Source organism: Phoxinus phoxinus (assembly GCF_949152265.1).
Source record: "Phoxinus phoxinus genome assembly, chromosome: 2".
Lineage (NCBI taxonomy): Eukaryota > Metazoa > Chordata > Actinopteri > Cypriniformes > Leuciscidae > Phoxinus > Phoxinus phoxinus.
The window spans coordinates 774,783-796,462 of NC_136877.1; the positions used below are offsets into that span (position 1 = coordinate 774,783).

The 21,680-nt window shown below is 44.4% G+C and overlaps 2 protein-coding genes across 6 annotated transcripts in view; both read left to right on the plus strand.

The window, feature by feature from the left end:
* Positions 1-239: 239 nt before the first annotated feature.
* Positions 240-2,780, plus strand: rps20 (ribosomal protein S20). Its single transcript, XM_079604976.1, has 4 exons — positions 240-397; positions 1,992-2,091; positions 2,258-2,331; positions 2,575-2,780. Exons 1-4 carry the CDS (start codon positions 395-397, stop codon positions 2,755-2,757), a joined length of 360 nt encoding a protein of 119 aa, XP_079461102.1. The 5' UTR covers positions 240-394; the 3' UTR covers positions 2,758-2,780.
* Positions 2,781-4,285: 1,505 nt separating this feature from the next.
* Positions 4,286-21,680, plus strand: part of LOC306994552 (kinesin-like protein KIF20A) — a 33,276-nt gene continuing 15,881 nt past the window's right edge. For 2 of the 5 annotated variants that reach the window (XM_079605121.1, XM_079605125.1), the window contains exons 1-9: positions 4,286-4,561; positions 4,649-4,744; positions 6,582-6,701; positions 8,428-8,566; positions 9,340-9,524; positions 10,365-10,455; positions 10,519-10,698; positions 20,916-21,027; positions 21,105-21,167. In XM_079605121.1, coding sequence (XP_079461247.1) covers positions 4,445-4,561; positions 4,649-4,744; positions 6,582-6,701; positions 8,428-8,566; positions 9,340-9,524; positions 10,365-10,455; positions 10,519-10,698; positions 20,916-21,027; positions 21,105-21,167 — 1,103 coding nt within the window. In that variant the 5' untranslated portion in view covers positions 4,286-4,444. The remainder of the gene's footprint in view (positions 4,562-4,648; positions 4,745-6,581; positions 6,702-8,427; positions 8,567-9,339; positions 9,525-10,364; positions 10,456-10,518; positions 10,699-20,915; positions 21,028-21,104; positions 21,168-21,680) is intronic. The other 3 variants (XM_079605123.1, XM_079605122.1, XM_079605124.1) reach the window with 3 other exon arrangements.

Here is a 21,680-nt window from a genome sequence, read left to right on the forward strand (position 1 = left end):
ATTCGAGTGGTCCCGCTAAAAAAAAGAAGAAGAAAAAAAACGTTTTATGATTTACAATGTTATTAACATGTCTGTTCAGTTTCATTATTTTTTAAATAGATTTTTTATTTATTTAAATGTATTGAAGCCATGGTCATGTATCCGTTATAATAATGGCCATCATCCTCGGCGATCTCACTAAGCAAAAAATAATAATAAAAAAATCCCGCTAAACGCTCTTGTTCCGGCGGAAGTGCTGACGTCACGCAGTGCCCGTATGCTGCGTATAAAACCTCGCGCAGGCCGTGTTTCCGCCCTTTCGTGAAGGATCGCGTTCAGATCCCGTTGCTCTTCCTGACTCACCGCTGTTCTTCTCAGCCGTTGATACGAATAAGTCGGTCAGGAATTAATAATCATGGTAATTTGAAGTTATGATACCATTATCATACGTGTTTGTGTCGCATATGTTGTCTGTGTTCAGGTCTGTGTGTGTGTCCGAGTAAAAGCGCGGCGCTGGTGATCTCTCTGAGGGCTCGTGGTGTCTGAGAGATTCGCGGTCGAATATTATTTTATTTACCGTTTTATGCCAAGCGTTTGCTTGTTTTTCTATTTAATGATGTTTTAACTTAAAGTTTAAAGAAAACAAAAGTGTTAGTACACGCTAGCTTCACGTGCTCTCGGAAGTGTCCGCTTCTGAAGTCGGGTCTCCGAGCTCGGCGGCGCTGTGTTGTGGAGAACCGGAGTCACGGAGGACGACATGATTATTCTTGCTTGCATATTAACGTTAAGTCTTATTACATCCAAAATTATATTTATTTAGCGTCTGTATATTGTCCGCGCTATCTAGATGTTTATATGTATGAGCTTCTTTACCAAAAAGACACGGCGATGTAACTTGTGGGGGGAAAGTTTCCCAGTTATACTCGAGGACATTAATGTCCGATTTCCTACTTGGAAACTCGTGTTAGTCACGGTAATATAACCTTGCTAAATCTCTTCAGTAGTAGAGTACGAACATTTCAAAAATAAGAGTCCCGTTGCATTTCAGACTTACTACTAACGTTAGTTTTTTCCTGGATAGTTTATTGTGCAACCAACGCCAATAATATCAGTTACCTCAGTGTAAAGGAGGAAGTAGTACAAACAAAACTTAAATGTATGTTACAATTTTGGCACTTTAAAAAAATATATAAATCGTATCTGCAAAATACAGTATTGATCAGCCTCAGTTTCTTTAAACAAATAAGGATAAATCCAGTTTGTTCACACTGCTGTTCAAAAGTTTGGAGTGGATAAGATATTTAATATTGTTACAAATGTTAATAAAAAACGGTAATATTGTAAAATATTACAATTTAAGAACTTTTCCTTGTGAATATTTAGTAAAGTGTAATTTATTAATGTGATCAAAGCTGAATTTTCAGCATCATTACTGCAATCTTCAGTGTCACATGATCCTTCAGAAATCTGATTTGCTCATCAAAAAACTCAAAAGTTTGAGGTCAGAATTTTATTTTTTGGGAAAGAAATCAATACTTTAATTCAGCATGGATGCATTAAATTGATCAAAAATGACAGTTAAGACATTAATAATGTTACAATATATTCTATTTCAAATAAATTGTTCTGTTGAACTTTGCAATCCATTTTTTTTTTTTTTACATATTACTGCTCAATAATAATGTTTCTTGATATCAAATCATATACTGATTTCTGAAGGATCATGTGACACTGAAGACTGGAGTAATGATGCTGAAAATCAGCTTAATCACAGGAATAAATTACTATATTCAAATTAGAAAGTAATTTGAAATTAATATTTCACTATTACTATATGTATTTATAATCAAATAAAATGCTTGGTGAGCAGAAGATACTTTTAAAAACACAAAAGTACCGATCCCAAGCGTTTGAACGGCAGTGTATATATTCTGAATAAAGGTAGTGTGTGTTTGTAAGTGTTATAGGAGAGTGTGTACAGATGTTTAATAACCGCACGTGTGTGTTTACAGGCGTTTAAAGACACCGGTAAAGCCCCGGTCGAGGCCGAGGTCGCGATCCACCGGATCCGCATCACACTGACCAGCCGGAACGTCAAGTCTCTGGAGAAAGGTGTGTGTTTACGATAACCTGTCTGCTAAACACGGCAATGAGGAGGATAACATGTGTACGACTTAAACATGAGTTATAATATACGCTATTCTGAGCCGTTTTCCCCTGAACACTTTTGAGTGTGTGTGTGTCGGAAGGGTCGTCATTAATCTTGTGTTCTCTGTAGTTTGTGCTGATCTGATCCGAGGTGCGAAAGAGAAGAGCCTGAAGGTCAAGGGCCCCGTGCGGATGCCCACCAAGGTGAGACCCGTTCATGTTTACAGCGTTCTCTAGTGCAGCGTAAAATCACCAATAAAATGTAGAATCGATGTAACTCGCTTTACTTAAAATTTACATCTAAATATCAGTAACTGTTTTAATTGTCACTGTTCAAGTAATGTTGATTGCGTAACTCGAGTTGCTTGTAACGCGTGACCTGTGACTGTCCTGTGGTGATGATGATCAGTGTTATGTGAGTAAAGTGTGTCCTCTTCTCCCGCTCAGACCCTGCGCATCACGACACGCAAGACCCCGTGTGGCGAAGGCTCCAAGACCTGGGACCGCTTCCAGATGCGGATCCACAAGCGGCTCATCGACCTGCACAGTCCCTCCGAGATCGTGAAGCAGATCACCAGCATCAGCATCGAGCCCGGCGTCGAGGTCGAGGTCACCATCGCAGACGCTTAATAAACACGCCTCGCACCTCTGAACTCTGCTCTCTGCTGTGTTTATTCACACACACACACACCTGGTCTCTGCTGTTTATTCACACACACACCTGGTCTCTGCTGTTTATTCTCACACACTCCACTGGTTCTCCAGCTGGTAGACAGATCTATGGGTTTTCTTCTTTAGAACACAAACTTAAAGGAGCAGTTGTTGCGTTCCAATATAGATGATCTCGTTCTGAAGAAGAAACCACTATAGTACAGTCGTCAACATTTGAAGTGGATCAAAACCTTTCTTTAAAGTTATACATGAGTTCTGAGCTTATGAATCTTGTCTTATGAAGTGGATCGACAAAGTAAGTCACAGTTGTCCTGTGAGTATCGAGTGCCAAACATGCGATTCAATGAAATGCACTGAAAAATGAGTTGATAAGAGGCAAAGGTTTTAATGAGTTAAGATAAGTGTAAACTGACCAAAAGCATAGATAACTGAACGAGAAATGAATATAGATCTTTTCAAGCACATAACTAAAAAATACTGTGCTCTTTTCTTTGAAGCAAACTTAAAGGGAAAGTGGATGAGTTCCAATATTTATTCTCAACCTGTTCTGCTGAAGAAATGAGTTTTAAACCTGAGATTCAATGAAACATGACCTGAGAAATGAGTGTTGATGTGTACGATGTTAAGGGTTCTTTATTCTAAACAAGATGTTAAACAGAAATGAACAGACGTTTTTAAGCACCATCACTGAAGCTGAATGCTTTCCCCGGTGAAAATTATATCTAGTCTTTGTAAAAATATTATTTAACCGTGATGCTAAAATGAGCAGTACTTCTGCATCACTGATCTTGGTTAACGTTAATTGTGATATTTAATACATTTGTGATCATAAGTAAGTTTAATAAATGTTTTTATTAAAGATTAATGCTTTCTGAATGCATTAATGGTAAGTGTATTATGAATTGGTACGTCATACTAATAGAAAAACGGCTTGAATGTGGAAGTCATATTCATGTGAAAAGCGGAACATTTAATGAGGAATTAAATGTGCAGCTCACAAAACCTGAAATGTGCATTTATAAGAATATAAATATTTCTGTAACACTTAATAAGATTCACTAGTTAACATGAACTAAGAATGAACAATACTTCTACATCATTTATTATTCGTAGTTCATATTAATTTCAACATTTACTAATACATGATCAAAATCAAAGGTTGTATTTGTTAACATACTGTGAACTAACATGAACTAGCAATCAACAGCTGTATTTTAATTAACTAACATTAATAAATACTCTAACAAATGTTATGCTTATTGTTAGTTAACATTAACCAATGAACATTATTGTAAAGTGTTGACAATATTTCGTGTTCGGACAACCCTACCATCTTATTATATTACACACATTTAAAGCTAACTATATTTACAACTTTTAGTCCCAAAAGCCCAGAATGCACCTGTGATCTGACGTGAATCCACACCTAAATAACTCACAGGTGTGCTGAATGTCTTTAAGAGCTGATTAATGAGCAGGTGTGGCTAATGCATTCTGGGTAAGATCTCACCTGAGCTATTAAAGCTGGTTTTCGTGCCTGGAACGGTTTGAAACTATTATTCTCTAAACTGTAGACGTACATAGATTTCAAGTGTGTGAAACTGAACTTGCTTTAAGAACATAACCGTTATATGACCGTATAATCATGGCGATGGTTATGGATATGAATGAAGACACCGTGTTGGCGATGGAGTCGACGGCTTATGAACCTCATCATGCGCCTCTTCCAGAACTTTCTGGAGTTTCCTCCATAACATCACAGGTTATAAGACTGTAAATCCCGTTTGTAACACGTAGTGTCCATCTTTGTTTATATATATATATAGCGCTGTATGGTGTGTGTGTGCAGAGCGAGAGCGCTGAGATCCCTGAGCAACAGCAGCTTCGAGTTTACTTAAAAGTTCGGCCTTTCAGTGAAGAAGAGCTGAGAAGCAATGAAGAACAGGTGCGGTTAAACTCAATGAGGATGTTTGCCTTTGGAAATGTAGGACTTTAGAGGGGGGGGGGCATAATGCCCTTTTCACAAGGTCATGTAAAATACATCTCTGATGTCCCCAGGGCGTGTGTGTGTGTGAAGTTTTAGCTCAAAATACCCCACAGATATTTTTATTTAGCATGTTAAAATTGTCACTTTTTGAGGGTGAGCAACAACAGTTTTTGTGTCTGTCCCTTTAAATGCAAATGAGCTGCTGCTCCCGTCACAGGGGGCGGAGCTTTAACTGCGGCCCTCGCAAGGCTCGCGTGTGTGGTGTGTCGATTACCTCAGAGACACTGAAGTGAAAATATAAAAGGCTAAAAGTTTTAGATGTTCAAAACGGAGTCAGACAAAGATGGAGAGACTCAAGAAGTGATAACATGTAGAACAACAGGACGTCTCTGAACGGTTGAGTTTAGTAGCCACTAGCCAGGCCAGGGCTGGCAACTCTCCCTAAGCTAATACTTGTCACGTACGCTACACATCCATTTTCTCACGCAGACAAAAATCGCGAAGCAAAGTGGACACTGACAGCGACAGACAAGATATGAAGAAAATTCTCAGCTCTGTCAATTTTATTACGAAAATCAAACAATACCGTTTTGGCGCGTGGTAATTTGACGTGACAGATCGCGCCTCAGCGAATCGATCATCTCTTACTCTTTACTACAAGTTAATAGTAAATTAACACAAATGAACAATACAGAACAATTTACTGAAATGTATATGCCTCATATATCGATCAATAAGTGTTTTTCTACTGTGGAAAGAGGTCATAAATCAGCTAGAGAACATCACGTTACATTTACCTCAGGAAAGCCGTCATAAATCAGCTAGAGAACATCACGTTACATTTACCTCAGGAAAGCCATCAATGACCATAGAACATTAGTTTGTTAGAAAAATTAGCTGTGGAGTATTTTGCTAAATATGTGCACTATTACATATTTATTATATTTTTACTTATTATTTAAAATGTTTAAAATTATAACGTTGTTATAGTAAAAAACGCATATTTAATTAAGGTTTTTTTTTAACCTTTTATTAATACTAGCTGACATTGGCTCTCTGGATGTTACAGCATTAGGTGAGTTTTTATTTTTTATTTTTTTTAACATGCATCTACTTTACCTAATATTTATCCAAATTAATCAATATTGAATCAAGTTTGAAATCAAATCTCAAGAATTGATTTGAATTTTAAGTTTGTCTCAAGCAATAATAAAAACAGTAGCTTACCAGTCATTATTGTAGCCTTTGTAAACATTGTATTGTAACCGTAAACATTGTTGCCTAACATGTTGTCACTAAACCGTTTTGTCACCAAATGTTTGAATAATTCCTAGTCATTGGTTAGCATATTCTGTCATGATGATCTATAAATCGTGTCTGGGGATGGGGCTTGTGTACATTTTAGTGTTAGTGATGTCACAAACCCTAGTAGCTCCGCCCCCTGTGCCGGGAGCAGCAGCTCATTTGCATTTAAAGGGACAGGCACAAAACGGTGTGTTTTTGCAAACCATCAAAAAGTGACAACTTTAACATGCTATATAATAATATCTGTGGGGTATTTTGTGCCTAAACTTCACACACACACACACACACACACACACACACACACACACACTCTGGGGACATCAGAGATTTATTTTACATCTTGTGAACAGGGCTTTTTACCACCGCTTTAATGATTTCTGTAAAAAAAAAATTTTTTTTTTTTGCTTTGAACTTTTAGCGTCGTAACTTTGCAGATGTTTATGCTCAGAAATGTAATCCTAATTAACCACCCCTTCCTCTTTCCTCTCAGGGCTGTGTTGTGTTGGAGGACTCGGAGAACATCTCTCTTCACGCTCCTAAAGGATCCGCCAGCATGAAGAGCAGCGAGAAGGGCATCGGTCAACAGGTCTACAAGTTCAGCTTCACACAGGTGAAGGAGTTTAGTTGAGCTTCACACGGGTGGAGGAGTTTAGTTGAGCTTCAAATGGGTGGAGGAGTTTAGTTGAGCTTCACACGGGTGGAGGAGTTTAGTTGAGCTTCACACGGGTGGAGGAGTTTAGTTGAGCTTCACACGGGCGGAGGAGTTTAGTTGAGCTTCACACGGGCGGAGGAGTTTAGTTGAGCTTCACACGGGCGGAGGAGTTTAGTTGAGCTTCACACGGGCGGAGGAGTTTAGTTGAGCTTCACACAGGTGAAGGAGTTTAGTTGAGCTTCACACAGGTGAAGGAGTTTAGTTGAGCTTCACACGGGCGGAGGAGTTTAGTTGAGCTTCACACGGGCGGAGGAGTTTAGTTGAGCTTCACACAGGTGGAGGAGTTTAGTTGAGCTTCACACAGGTGAAGGAGTTTAGTTGAGCTTCACACGGGCGGAGGAGTTTAGTTGAGCTTCACACGGGTGGAGGAGTTTAGTTGAGCTTCACACAGGCGGAGGAGTTTAGTTGAGCTTCACACGGGTGGAGGAGTTTAGTTGAGCTTCACACGGGTGGAGGAGTTTAGTTGAGCTTCACACAGGCGGAGGAGTTTAGTTGAGCTTCACACGGGCGGAGGAGTTTAGTTGAGCTTCACACAGGTGAAGGAGTTTAGTTGAGCTTCACACAGGCGGAGGAGTTTAGTTGAGCTTCACACGGGTGGAGGAGTTTAGTTGAGCTTCACACAGGCGGAGGAATTTAGTTGAGCTTCACACGGGTGAAGGAGTTTAGTTGAGCTTCACACGGGTGGAGGAGTTTAGTTGAGCTTCACACGGGTGGAGGAGTTTAGTTGAGCTTCACACAGGCAGAGGAATTTAGTTGAGCTTCACACGGGTGAAGGAGTTTAGTTGAGCTTCACACAGGCGGAGGAGTTTAGTTGAGCTTCACACGGGCGGAGGAGTTTAGTTGAGCTTCACACGGGCGGAGGAGTTCAGTTGAGCTTCACACAGGCGGAGGAGTTTAGTTGAGCTTCACACGGGCGGAGGAGTTTAGTTGAGCTTCACACGGGCGGAGGAGTTTAGTTGAGCTCCACACGGGCGGAGGAGTTTAGTTGAGCTTCACACGGGCGGAGGAGTTTAGTTGAGCTTCACACGGGCGGAGGAGTTTAGTTGAGCTTCACACGGGCGGAGGAGTTTAGTTGAGCTTCACACGGGCGGAGGAGTTTAGTTGAGCTTCACACAGGCGGAGGAGTTTAGTTGAGCTTCACACAGGCGGAGGAGTTTAGTTGAGCTTCACACAGGCGGAGGAGTTTAGTTGAGCTTCACACAGGCGGAGGAGTTTAGTTGAGCTTCACACAGGCGGAGGAGTTTAGTTGAGCTTCACACGGGCGGAGGAGTTTAGTTGAGCTTCACACAGGCGGAGGAGTTTAGTTGAGCTTCACACGGGCGGAGGAGTTTAGTTGAGCTTCACACGGGCGGAGGAGTTTAGTTGAGCTTCACACGGGCGGAGGAGTTTAGTTGAGCTTCACACAGGCGGAGGAGTTTAGTTGAGCTTCACACGGGCGGAGGAGTTTAGTTGAGCTTCACACAGGCGGAGGTGTTCAGTTGAGCTTCACACAGGCGGAGGTGTTCAGTTGAGCTTCACACAGGCGGAGGAGTTTAGTTGAGCTTCACACAGGCGGAGGTGTTCAGTTGAGCTTTGGCCCGTGAGGGGAGGATGAGGGTTTAAATGTTGTTGTACTGAAACGCAGATCTTCGGGCCGCAGTGCTCCCAGACCGAGTTCTTCGACGGCACCATCAGCTCACAGGTGCACCAGTTCCTTCATGGCCAGAACGCACTGGTGTTCAGTTACGGGGTGACCAATGCTGGGAAAACCTACACCATACAAGGTGAACCTTATCGCACTCGCTCCTCCGGTGTGTTCAAGTCCTCCTGAGATCGTGTTTGCGAGGTCCTGTGGGATCGGCGGAGTGAGGAGTGCCAAAACTCCCAAAAAAAGTTTTTACGCTCTTATGGTTTTTCAGGCAATTCGAAAAAGAAATATTTCGCGCAATGGAAACAGTTTTTGCGCTTGTACAGTCACTTGACTTATAATGCGCGGTGTGTTCGGACAGAATACGAGACAGTTGTTTATTAAATTCATAAAAGAAAAAAATTATTACAGGAATACTGGATTCTAAACCTCAAAGAAACGCCACAATCAAGCTCGTTTCCTTGCCATTAATGCTTGGATAACACGCGTACGTCTCCTTCCGTTATTAATTATAATAATGGCCAGTGCGGCGGCTGTGATGTATAAACCTACCAATGTCCGTTGCCTTTTTTTTTTAATGACTTATCACGAGAGGAAACAATTATGTTTTAGTCGCATAACCTCGGTCAATGGAAACGCCGTCATTTCGCAATAGTTTTTTATCGATATTTAGAAAAAAAAAACGCAGAAGTTTTGCGCAAATCTGTAATGGAAACGTGGCTACTGACACGTAATGATCGGGGCTTTAAGAAAATCCCGAGCTTCCCACTCGTGTTTCCGACGTTGTGTTAGCGTTCATGTGCGTTCAACTTGTAAACGTGATGATCACGGCCTGACTTGAACGCACCGCTTGACGCTCGTGTGCGCACCGTTTGACGCACATGTTCTCTTCGACGGCACCGGTTGCAGGCTCCCCGAAGGACCCGGGCGTTCTGCCGCGCGCGCTGGACGCGGTGTTCCGGCACGTGGCGGGCCGCCAGTACGAGCACGCCGACCTGAAGCCGTACCTGAGCGCGGATGTGCAGAAGCTGGACTCGGAACAAGTCAAAGTGGAGAAGAGCGCCAAGGCCGCCCTCTTCAGTTTACTCAAGGAGGTACGGGCTTCAGAACCGGCCGGGGTTTGGGTCACGGAACGGGCCCTCAACGTGTGTTTGTAACGTTTGTTTGCGGTTAGCCAGGAAAGTTTTTCGTTACGGAAATGATTTATTTTATTTTTTTGCAGAATATTTCCCTGCTGATGTCCTATTAACCTTTTCATATTTATTTTACACATTCTCCCGCATCATATGGTATAAGCGGCTTGGAAGATATTGTTTTAAGCAATATAAATAATCCGAGCACATAAACCATCATATGGAGGATTATATAAGATTGATTTTATACATGTAAGATTTAGTAACGTTTACCACAGTAACAGATCTTACATAAAGCACCAAATAACTGACTTCAATACATTAAAAAAGGAATAACAATTATATGACTGACTAATAGGATTATTGCATAAATGATCATGCCACTGAAGTAGTGGGACGTGCTTCTCTCTTTTGAAACTTAATTTTATGTTCTCTTCAATTAGACGTGTCGAATCTCTCTGAAATCACACTATATACACTCATACATATATTATATAATTCAACAAAGAGTTCGATAAACTAATGTTAGTCAGCAAAACTAAGCTTTTGAATCAAGCGAGTGCGTGTCTTTCTGTGGCAGAGCAGTAAAGTTACAAACCCACGTATGATCTATGCTTTTCATGCGCTTAACCGTGGCTCAACATTTTATAGCTATACAATTGGATTTATCTGAAGTTATAATGCGTTTTGACTGATCCAATCCAGGTTGTAATGAACCGTTGCAAAATATAGGCCTACTTTATGAAAAATGCTTGAATCTTTAAATAAAAGCGTAATCCCTGTGTGTCTTCTCTCTCTCAGGATCCTGAACCCACGAGATCCAGTCGAAGCAGGAGCTCGAACTCCTCCGTCAACAGCTTGTCGTTCTCCAGTGTTTCGTATGACCAGACAGGTATAAGCGGTGTGTGTGTGTGTGACTGTGTGTGTGTGTGTGTAATCCCTCGCGTGTCTTCAGTGGACAGCACCGATGTCACGGCTGATGACGGACACTGCCTGTACTGCGTCTGGGTGGCGTTTTACGAGATCTACAACGAGCACGTGTACGACCTGCTCCAGCCGGGCCCGGCCAGCAGAACCCGGCGGCGGCCGGCGCTGAGAGTGTGTGAGGACAGCAGCGGCAGCTCCTACATCAGAGGTACACTGCAGAACACCTTCGGGATTTTAACCTTTAAAAATGCTACTGTGAAAAACTGTTAATTGGTTTACAAAGTTTCTGTACTACACACGGTGAATAACTGTGACTGATCTAACCATACATTTGATGTAATTTTACAGTAAAATACCATTAAATTAACAGGTTTTTGCAAGTGCAAAAGAACAAGTAATTGTATAATTTACTGTGCGAAAAACTTAAATTGACATTCCCACAATTCCCTGCGTGACACTTACATTTGATGTACTTTTGTTAAAATTACGGTGTCTTAGTTTTTCTTATATTTTTCTAATCCGTTATGTACTTTAGGGTTTCGTTACATTTAATGTTAAATGTGTATTGCATTCAGAGGTACACAAAAAATGATTGATTTTTTTTTTGCGATGGGTTAATGTGCAGAACGCAGATGAGGCCAGTAAAGTGTGTGTGTGTGTGTGTTGTAGATCTGCGATGGGTTAATGTGCAGAACGCAGAGGAGGCCAGTAAAGTGTGTGTGTTGTAGATCTGCGATGGGTTAATGTGCAGAACGCAGAGGAGGCCAGTAAAGTGTGTGTGTGTTGTAGATCTGCGATGGGTTAATGTGCAGAACGCAGAGGAGGCCAGTAAAGTGTGTGTGTGTTGTAGATCTGCGATGGGTTAATGTGCTGAACGCAGATGAGGCCAGTAAAGTGTGTGTGTGTTGTAGATCTGCGATGGGTTAATGTGCAGAACGCAGAGGAGGCCAGTAAAGTGTGTGTGTTGTAGATCTGCGATGGGTTAATGTGCTGAACGCAGAGGCCAGTAAAGTGTGTGTGTGTGTTGTAGATCTGCGATGGGTTAATGTGCAGAACGCAGAGGAGGCCAGTAAAGTGTGTGTGTGTTGTAGATCTGCGATGGGTTAATGTGCAGAACGCAGAGGAGGCCAGTAAAGTGTGTGTGTGTGTTGTAGATCTGCGATGGGTTAATGTGCAGAACGCAGAGGAGGCCAGTAAAGTGTGTGTGTTGTAGATCTGCGATGGGTTAATGTGCAGAACGCAGAGGAGGCCAGTAAAGTGTGTGTGTGTGTGTTGTAGATCTGCGATGGGTTAATGTGCAGAACGCAGATGAGGCCAGTAAAGTGTGTGTGTTGTACATCTGCGATGCGTTAATGTGCAGAACGCAGAGGAGGCCAGTAAAGTGTGTGTGTGTGTTGTAGATCTGCGATGGGTTAATGTGCAGAACGCAGAGGAGGCCAGTAAAGTGTGTGTGTTGTAGATCTGCGATGGGTTAATGTGCAGAACGCAGAGGAGGCCAGTAAAGTGTGTGTGTTGTAGATCTGCGATGGGTTAATGTGCAGAACGCAGATGAGGCCAGTAAAGTGTGTGTGTTGTAGATCTGCGATGGGTTAATGTGCAGAACGCAGAGGAGTCCAGTAAAGTGTGTGTGTTGTAGATCTGCGATGGGTTAATGTGCAGAACTTAGAGGAGGCCAGTAAAGTGTGTGTGTTGTAGATCTGCGATGGGTTAATGTGCAGAACGCAGAGGAGGCCAGTAAAGTGTGTGTGTTGTAGATCTGCGATGGGTTAATGTGCAGAACGCAGAGGAGGCCAGTAAAGTGTGTGTGTTGTAGATCTGCGATGGGTTAATGTGCAGAACTTAGAGGAGGCCAGTAAAGTGTGTGTTGTAGATCTGCGATGGGTTAATGTGCAGAACGCAGAGGAGTCCAGTAAAGTGTGTGTGTTGTAGATCTGCGATGGGTTAATGTGCAGAACTTAGAGGAGGCCAGTAAAGTGTGTGTGTTGTAGATCTGCGATGGGTTAATGTGCTGAATGCAGAGGCCAGTAAAGTGTGTGTGTGTTGTAGATCTGCGATGGGTTAATGTGCAGAACTTAGAGGCCAGTAAAGTGTGTGTGTGTGTTGTAGATCTGCGATGGGTTAATGTGCAGAACGCAGAGGAGGCCAGTAAAGTGTGTGTGTGTTGTAGATCTGCGATGGGTTAATGTGCAGAACGCAGATGAGGCCAGTAAAGTGTGTGTTAATGTGCAGAACGCAGAGGAGGCCAGTAAAGTGTGTGTGTTGTAGATCTGCGATGGGTTAATGTGCAGAATGCAGAGGCCAGTAAAGTGTGTGTGTGTTGTAGATCTGCGATGGGTTAATGTGCAGAACTTAGAGGCCAGTAAAGTGTGTGTGTGTGTTGTAGATCTGCGATGGGTTAATGTGCAGAACGCAGAGGAGGCCAGTAAAGTGTGTGTGTGTTGTAGATCTGCGATGGGTTAATGTGCAGAACGCAGATGAGGCCAGTAAAGTGTGTGTGTTGTAGATCTGCGATGGGTTAATGTGCAGAACGCAGAGGAGGCCAGTAAAGTGTGTGTGTGTGTGTTGTAGATCTGCGATGGGTTAATGTGCAGAACGCAGATGAGGCCAGTAAAGTGTGTGTTAATGTGCAGAACGCAGATGAGGCCAGTAAAGTGTGTGTGTTAATGTGCAGAACGCAGATGAGGCCAGTAAAGTGTGTGTGTTAATGTGCAGAACGCAGATGAGGCCAGTAAAGTGTGTGTGTGTTGTAGATCTGCGATGGGTTAATGTGCAGAACGCAGAGGAGGCCAGTAAAGTGTGTGTGTTGTAGATCTGCGATGGGTTAATGTGCAGAACGCAGATGAGGCCAGTAAAGTGTGTGTGTTAATGTGCAGAACGCAGATGAGGCCAGTAAAGTGTGTGTGTTAATTTGCAGAACGCAGAGGAGGCCAGTAAAGTGTGTGTGTGTGTGTGTTGTAGATCTGCGATGGGTTAATGTGCAGAACGCAGAGGAGGCCAGTAAAGTGTGTGTGTGTGTGTGTTGTAGATCTGCGATGGGTTAATGTGCAGAACTTAGAGGCCAGTAAAGTGTGTGTGTTGTAGATCTGCGATGGGTTAATGTGCAGAACGCAGAGGAGGCCAGTAAAGTGTGTGTGTGTGTGTGTTGTAGATCTGCGATGGGTTAATGTGCAGAACGCAGAGGAGGCCAGTAAAGTGTGTGTGTGTGTGTTGTAGATCTGCGATGGGTTAATGTGCAGAACGCAGATGAGGCCAGTAAAGTGTGTGTGTTGTAGATCTGCGATGGGTTAATGTGCAGAACGCAGAGGAGGCCAGTAAAGTGTGTGTGTGTTGTAGATCTGCGATGGGTTAATGTGCAGAACGCAGAGGCGGCCAGTAAAGTGTGTGTGTTGTAGATCTGCGATGGGTTAATGTGCAGAATGCAGAGGAGGCCAGTAAAGTGTGTGTGTGTGTTGTAGATCTGCGATGGGTTAATGTGCAGAACGCAGAGGAGGCCAGTAAAGTGTGTGTGTTGTAGATCTGCGATGGGTTAATGTGCAGAATGCAGAGGAGGCCAGTAAAGTGTGTGTGTGTGTTGTAGATCTGCGATGGGTTAATGTGCAGAACGCAGAGGAGGCCAGTAAAGTGTGTGTGTGTTGTAGATCTGCGATGGGTTAATGTGCTGAACGCAGATGAGGCCAGTAAAGTGTGTGTGTGTTGTAGATCTGCGATGGGTTATTGTGCAGAACGCAGAGGAGGCCAGTAATGTGTGTGTGTGTGTTGTAGATCTGCGATGGGTTAATGTGCAGAACACAGATGAGGCCAGTAAAGTGTGTGTGTTAATGTGCAGAACGCAGATGAGGCCAGTAAAGTGTGTGTGTGTTGTAGATCTGCGATGGGTTAATGTGCAGAACGCAGAGGAGGCCAGTAAAGTGTGTGTGTGTTGTAGATCTGCGATGGGTTAATGTGCAGAACGCAGAGGAGGCCAGTAAAGTGTGTGTGTGTGTTGTAGATCTGCGATGGGTTAATGTGCAGAACGCAGATGAGGCCAGTAAAGTGTGTGTGTTGTAGATCTGCGATGGGTTAATGTGCAGAACGCAGAGGAGGCCAGTAAAGTGTGTGTGTTGTAGATCTGCGATGGGTTAATGTGCTGAACGCAGAGGAGGCCAGTAAAGTGTGTGTGTGTTGTAGATCTGCGATGGGTTAATGTGCAGAACGCAGAGGAGGCCAGTAAAGTGTGTGTGTTGTAGATCTGCGATGGGTTAATGTGCTGAACGCAGATGAGGCCAGTAAAGTGTGTGTGTGTTGTAGATCTGCGATGGGTTAATGTGCAGAACGCAGAGGAGGCCAGTAAAGTGTGTGTGTTGTAGATCTGCGATGGGTTAATGTGCTGAACGCAGAGGCCAGTAAAGTGTGTGTGTTGTAGATCTGCGATGGGTTAATGTGCAGAACGCAGAGGCCAGTAAAGTGTGTGTGTGTGTTGTAGATCTGCGATGGGTTAATGTGCAGAACGCAGAGGAGGCCAGTAAAGTGTGTGTGTGTTGTAGATCTGCGATGGGTTAATGTGCAGAACGCAGAGGAGGCCAGTAAAGTGTGTGTGTGTGTGTTGTAGATCTGCGATGGGTTAATGTGCAGAACGCAGATGAGGCCAGTAAAGTGTGTGTGTTGTACATCTGCGATGCGTTAATGTGCAGAACGCAGAGGAGGCCAGTAAAGTGTGTGTGTGTGTTGTAGATCTGCGATGGGTTAATGTGCAGAACGCAGAGGAGGCCAGTAAAGTGTGTGTGTGTGTTGTAGATCTGCGATGGGTTAATGTGCAGAACGCAGATGAGGCCAGTAAAGTGTGTGTGTGTTGTAGATCTGCGATGGGTTAATGTGCAGAACGCAGAGGAGGCCAGTAAAGTGTGTGTTGTAGATCTGCGATGGGTTAATGTGCAGAACGCAGAGGAGTCCAGTAAAGTGTGTGTGTTGTAGATCTGCGATGGGTTAATGTGCAGAACTTAGAGGAGGCCAGTAAAGTGTGTGTGTTGTAGATCTGCGATGGGTTAATGTGCAGAACGCAGATGAGGCCAGTAAAGTGTGTGTTAATGTGCAGAACGCAGAGGAGGCCAGTAAAGTGTGTGTGTGTTGTAGATCTGCGATGGGTTAATGTGCAGAACGCAGAGGCCAGTAAAGTGTGTGTGTGTGTTGTAGATCTGCGATGGGTTAATGTGCAGAACGCAGAGGAGGCCAGTAAAGTGTGTGTGTGTTGTAGATCTGCGATGGGTTAATGTGCAGAACGCAGATGAGGCCAGTAAAGTGTGTGTGTTGTAGATCTGCGATGGGTTAATGTGCAGAACGCAGAGGAGGCCAGTAAAGTGTGTGTGTGTGTTGTAGATCTGCGATGGGTTAATGTGCAGAACGCAGAGGAGGCCAGTAAAGTGTGTGTGTGTTGTAGATCTGCGATGGGTTAATGTGCAGAACGCAGATGAGGCCAGTAAAGTGTGTGTTAATGTGCAGAACGCAGATGAGGCCAGTAAAGTGTGTGTGTTAATGTGCAGAACGCAGATGAGGCCAGTAAAGTGTGTGTGTTGTAGATCTGCGATGGGTTAATGTGCAGAACGCAGAGGAGGCCAGTAAAGTGTGTGTGTTGTAGATCTGCGATGGGTTAATGTGCAGAACGCAGATGAGGCCAGTAAAGTGTGTGTGTTAATGTGCAGAACGCAGATGAGGCCAGTAAAGTGTGTGTGTTAATGTGCAGAACGCAGATGAGGCCAGTAAAGTGTGTGTGTTAATTTGCAGAACGCAGAGGAGGCCAGTAAAGTGTGTGTTGTAGATCTGCGATGGGTTAATGTGCAGAACGCAGAGGAGGCCAGTAAAGTGTGTGTGTGTGTGTTGTAGATCTGCGATGGGTTAATGTGCAGAACTTAGAGGCCAGTAAAGTGTGTGTGTTGTAGATCTGCGATGGGTTAATGTGCAGAACACAGATGAGGCCAGTAAAGTGTGTGTGTTAATGTGCAGAACACAGATGAGGCCAGTAAAGTGTGTGTGTTAATGTGCAGAACGCAGATGAGGCCAGTAAAGTGTGTGTGTGTTGTAGATCTGCGATGGGTTAATGTGCAGAACGCAGAGGAGGCCAGTAAAGTGTGTGTGTGTTGTAGATCTGCGATGGGTTAATGTGCAGAACGCAGAGGAGGCCAGTAAAGTGTGTGTGTGTGTTGTAGATCTGCGATGGGTTAATGTGCAGAACGCAGATGAGGCCAGTAAAGTGTGTGTGTGTTGTAGATCTGCGATGGGTTAATGTGCAGAACGCAGAGGAGGCCAGTAAAGTGTGTGTGTGTGTGTTGTAGATCTGCGATGGGTTAATGTGCAGAACGCAGAGGAGGCCAGTAAAGTGTGTGTGTGTTGTAGATCTGCGATGGGTTAATGTGCAGAACGCAGAGGAGGCCAGTAAAGTGTGTGTGTGTGTGTTGTAGATCTGCGATGGGTTAATGTGCAGAACGCAGAGGAGGCCAGTAAAGTGTGTGTGTGTGTGTTGTAGATCTGCGATGGGTTAATGTGCAGAACGCAGAGGAGGCCAGTAAAGTGTGTGTGTGTGTGTTGTAGATCTGCGATGGGTTAATGTGCAGAACGCAGAGGAGGCCAGTAAAGTGTGTGTGTGTTGTAGATCTGCGATGGGTTAATGTGCAGAACGCAGAGGAGGCCAGTAAAGTGTGTGTGTGTGTTGTAGATCTGCGATGGGTTAATGTGCAGAACGCAGAGGAGGCCAGTAAAGTGTGTGTGTGTTGTAGATCTGCGATGGGTTAATGTGCTGAACGCAGAGGAGGCCAGTAAAGTGTGTGTGTGTGTTGTAGATCTGCGATGGGTTAATGTGCAGAATGCAGAGGAGGCCAGTAAAGTGTGTGTGTGTTGTAGATCTGCGATGGGTTAATGTGCTGAACGCAGAGGAGGCCAGTAAAGTGTGTGTGTGTGTTGTAGATCTGCGATGGGTTAATGTGCAGAACGCAGAGGAGGCCAGTAAAGTGTGTGTGTTGTAGATCTGCGATGGGTTAATGTGCAGAACGCAGAGGAGGCCAGTAAAGTGTGTGTGTGTTGTAGATCTGCGATGGGTTAATGTGCAGAACGCAGAGGAGGCCAGTAAAGTGTGTGTGTTGTAGATCTGCGATGGGTTAATGTGCAGAACGCAGAGGAGGCCAGTAAAGTGTGTGTGTGTTGTAGATCTGCGATGGGTTAATGTGCAGAACGCAGAGGAGGCCAGTAAAGTGTGTGTGTGTGTTGTAGATCTGCGATGGGTTAATGTGCAGAACGCAGAGGAGGCCAGTAAAGTGTGTGTGTGTGTGTTGTAGATCTGCGATGGGTTAATGTGCAGAACACAGAGGAGGCCAGTAAAGTGTGTGTGTTGTAGATCTGCGATGGGTTAATGTGCAGAACGCAGAGGAGGCCAGTAAAGTGTGTGTGTGTGTTGTAGATCTGCGATGGGTTAATGTGCAGAACGCAGAGGAGGCCAGTAAAGTGTGTGTGTGTGTTGTAGATCTGCGATGGGTTAATGTGCAGAACACAGAGGAGGCCAGTAAAGTGTGTGTGTGTGTGTGTTGTAGATCTGCGATGGGTTAATGTGCAGAACGCAGATGAGGCCAGTAAAGTGTGTGTGTGTGTGTGTTGTAGATCTGCGATGGGTTAATGTGCAGAACGCAGAGGAGGCCAGTAAAGTGTGTGTGTGTTGTAGATCTGCGATGGGTTAATGTGCAGAACGCAGAGGAGGCCAGTAAAGTGTGTGTGTTGTAGATCTGCGATGGGTTAATGTGCAGAACGCAGAGGAGGCCAGTAAAGTGTGTGTGTGTTGTAGATCTGCGATGGGTTAATGTGCAGAACGCAGAGGAGGCCAGTAAAGTGTGTGTGTGTGTTGTAGATCTGCGATGGGTTAATGTGCAGAACGCAGAGGAGGCCAGTAAAGTGTGTGTGTGTGTGTTGTAGATCTGCGATGGGTTAATGTGCAGAACACAGAGGAGGCCAGTAAAGTGTGTGTGTTGTAGATCTGCGATGGGTTAATGTGCAGAACGCAGAGGAGGCCAGTAAAGTGTGTGTGTGTGTTGTAGATCTGCGATGGGTTAATGTGCAGAACGCAGAGGAGGCCAGTAAAGTGTGTGTGTGTGTTGTAGATCTGCGATGGGTTAATGTGCAGAACACAGAGGAGGCCAGTAAAGTGTGTGTGTGTGTGTGTTGTAGATCTGCGATGGGTTAATGTGCAGAACGCAGATGAGGCCAGTAAAGTGTGTGTGTGTGTGTGTTGTAGATCTGCGATGGGTTAATGTGCAGAACGCAGAGGAGGCCAGTAAAGTGTGTGTGTGTTGTAGATCTGCGATGGGTTAATGTGCAGAACGCAGATGAGGCCAGTAAAGTGTGTGTGTGTTGTAGATCTGCGATGGGTTAATGTGCAGAACGCAGAGGAGGCCAGTAAAGTGTGTGTGTGTTGTAGATCTGCGATGGGTTAATGTGCAGAACACAGAGGAGGCCAGTAAAGTGTGTGTGTGTGTGTGTGTGTTGTAGATCTGCGATGGGTTAATGTGCAGAACGCAGATGAGGCCAGTAAAGTGTGTGTGTGTGTGTTGTAGATCTGCGATGGGTTAATGTGCAGAACGCAGAGGAGGCCAGTAAAGTGTGTGTGTGTTGTAGATCTGCGATGGGTTAATGTGCAGAACGCAGATGAGGCCAGTAAAGTGTGTGTGTGTGTGTGTTGTAGATCTGCGATGGGTTAATGTGCAGAACGCAGAGGAGGCCAGTAAAGTGTGTGTGTGTTGTAGATCTGCGATGGGTTAATGTGCAGAACACAGAGGAGGCCAGTAAAGTGTGTGTGTGTTGTAGATCTGCGATGGGTTAATGTGCAGAACGCAGAGGAGGCCAGTAAAGTGTGTGTGTGTTGTAGATCTGCGATGGGTTAATGTGCAGAACGCAGAGGAGGCCAGTAAAGTGTGTGTGTGTTGTAGATCTGCGATGGGTTAATGTGCAGAACACAGAGGAGGCCAGTAAAGTGTGTGTGTGTTGTAGATCTGCGATGGGTTAATGTGCAGAACGCAGATGAGGCCAGTAAAGTGTGTGTGTGTGTGTGTTGTAGATCTGCGATGGGTTAATGTGCAGAACGCAGAGGAGGCCAGTAAAGTGTGTGTGTGTTGTAGATCTGCGATGGGTTAATGTGCAGAACACAGAGGAGGCCAGTAAAGTGTGTGTGTGTTGTAGATCTGCGATGGGTTAATGTGCAGAACGCGGAGGAGGCCAGTAAAGTGTGTGTGTGTGTTGTAGATCTGCGATGGGTTAATGTGCAGAACGCAGAGGAGGCCAGTAAAGTGTGTGTGTGTTGTAGATCTGCGATGGGTTAATGTGCAGAACGCAGAGGAGGCCAGTAAAGTGTGTGTGTGTGTTGTAGATCTGCGATGGGTTAATGTGCAGAACGCAGAGGAGGCCAGTAAAGTGTGTGTGTGTGTTGTAGATCTGCGATGGGTTAATGTGCAGAACGCAGATGAGGCCAGTAAAGTGTGTGTGTGTTGTAGATCTGCGATGGGTTAATGTGCAGAACGCAGATGAGGCCAGTAAAGTGTGTGTGTGTTGTAGATCTGCGATGGGTTAATGTGCAGAACGCAGAGGAGGCCAGTAAAGTGTGTGTGTGTGTGTTGTAGATCTGCGATGGGTTAATGTGCAGAACGCAGATGAGGCCAGTAAAGTGTGTGTGTGTTGTAGATCTGCGATGGGTTAATGTGCAGAACGCAGAGGAGGCCAGTAAAGTGTGTGTGTTGTAGATCTGCGATGGGTTAATGTGCAGAACGCAGAGGAGGCCAGTAAAGTGTGTGTGTGTTGTAGATCTGCGATGGGTTAATGTGCAGAACGCAGAGGAGGCCAGTAAAGTGTGTGTGTTGTAGATCTGCGATGGGTTAATGTGCAGAACGCAGAGGAGGCCAGTAAAGTGTGTGTGTGTGTGTTGTAGATCTGCGATGGGTTAATGTGCAGAACGCAGATGAGGCCAGTAAAGTGTGTGTGTGTTGTAGATCTGCGATGGGTTAATGTGCAGAACGCAGAGGAGGCCAGTAAAGTGTGTGTGTTGTAGATCTGCGATGGGTTAATGTGCAGAACGCAGAGGAGGCCAGTAAAGTGTGTGTGTGTTGTAGATCTGCGATGGGTTAATGTGCAGAACGCAGAGGAGGCCAGTAAAGTGTGTGTGTGTGTGTTGTAGATCTGCGATGGGTTAATGTGCAGAACGCAGAGGAGGCCAGTAAAGTGTGTGTGTGTGTGTGTTGTAGATCTGCGATGGGTTAATGTGCAGAACGCAGATGAGGCCAGTAAAGTGTGTGTGTGTTGTAGATCTGCGATGGGTTAATGTGCAGAACGCAGAGGAGGCCAGTAAAGTGTGTGTGTTGTAGATCTGCGATGGGTTAATGTGCAGAACGCAGAGGAGGCCAGTAAAGTGTGTGTGTGTTGTAGATCTGCGATGGGTTAATGTGCAGAACGCAGAGGAGGCCAGTAAAGTGTTGCGCGTGGGGAATAAGAACCGAAGCGCCGCCGCCACCAAGATGAACCAGTCTTCCAGCAGAAGGTCATTAACTAATTCCTTTTAGTTCGTACAGAATATACATTGCCTTGCAAAAGCAAAACCGTAGTTGTGTTTTACAGTCACAGTATCTTCACCATCAAACTGATCCGCCTCGACGGAGCCGATGTTCAGGGACTGTCGCAGTAAGTGAACTGCACATTTCTACATTGCTTTAACTTATCAAAATAACTCAGGTAAGCATTTTTCACCATTTTTGATAGTTATACAAAATTCAATTTTTTAATGTTGAAAGAAATAAAAAATATCCTTGATGTTTAATGACAAAGTTGATTGTACTTAAATGTAAAGTCCCCTTGTAGGTAATAATTTTATCTCTTAACTAATCTTTGATCCCAAATTATACTTGTAAATTTTTTTCCTTCAAATATCTTAAATGTAACGACACCCTTGCCTCATTTAGTATGCGTGGTTCTATGAATATGCAAATGAGCCCCGCCTCCACTCACTCACTCACTCAGAGATCCACTGGTTGACGATCACACGTTGATCTGATTGGTCAAGGTAGTGTGTGACGTCAGAAACACCAGCGATTTCAACCCGTGTTTTTGAGACTGTCTTTGGTTCACTGCAGTTTTAAGCAGAAAATACTCAGCAATGCTGTCCACTTATGAACTTACACATGTGTGTGTTAAAGC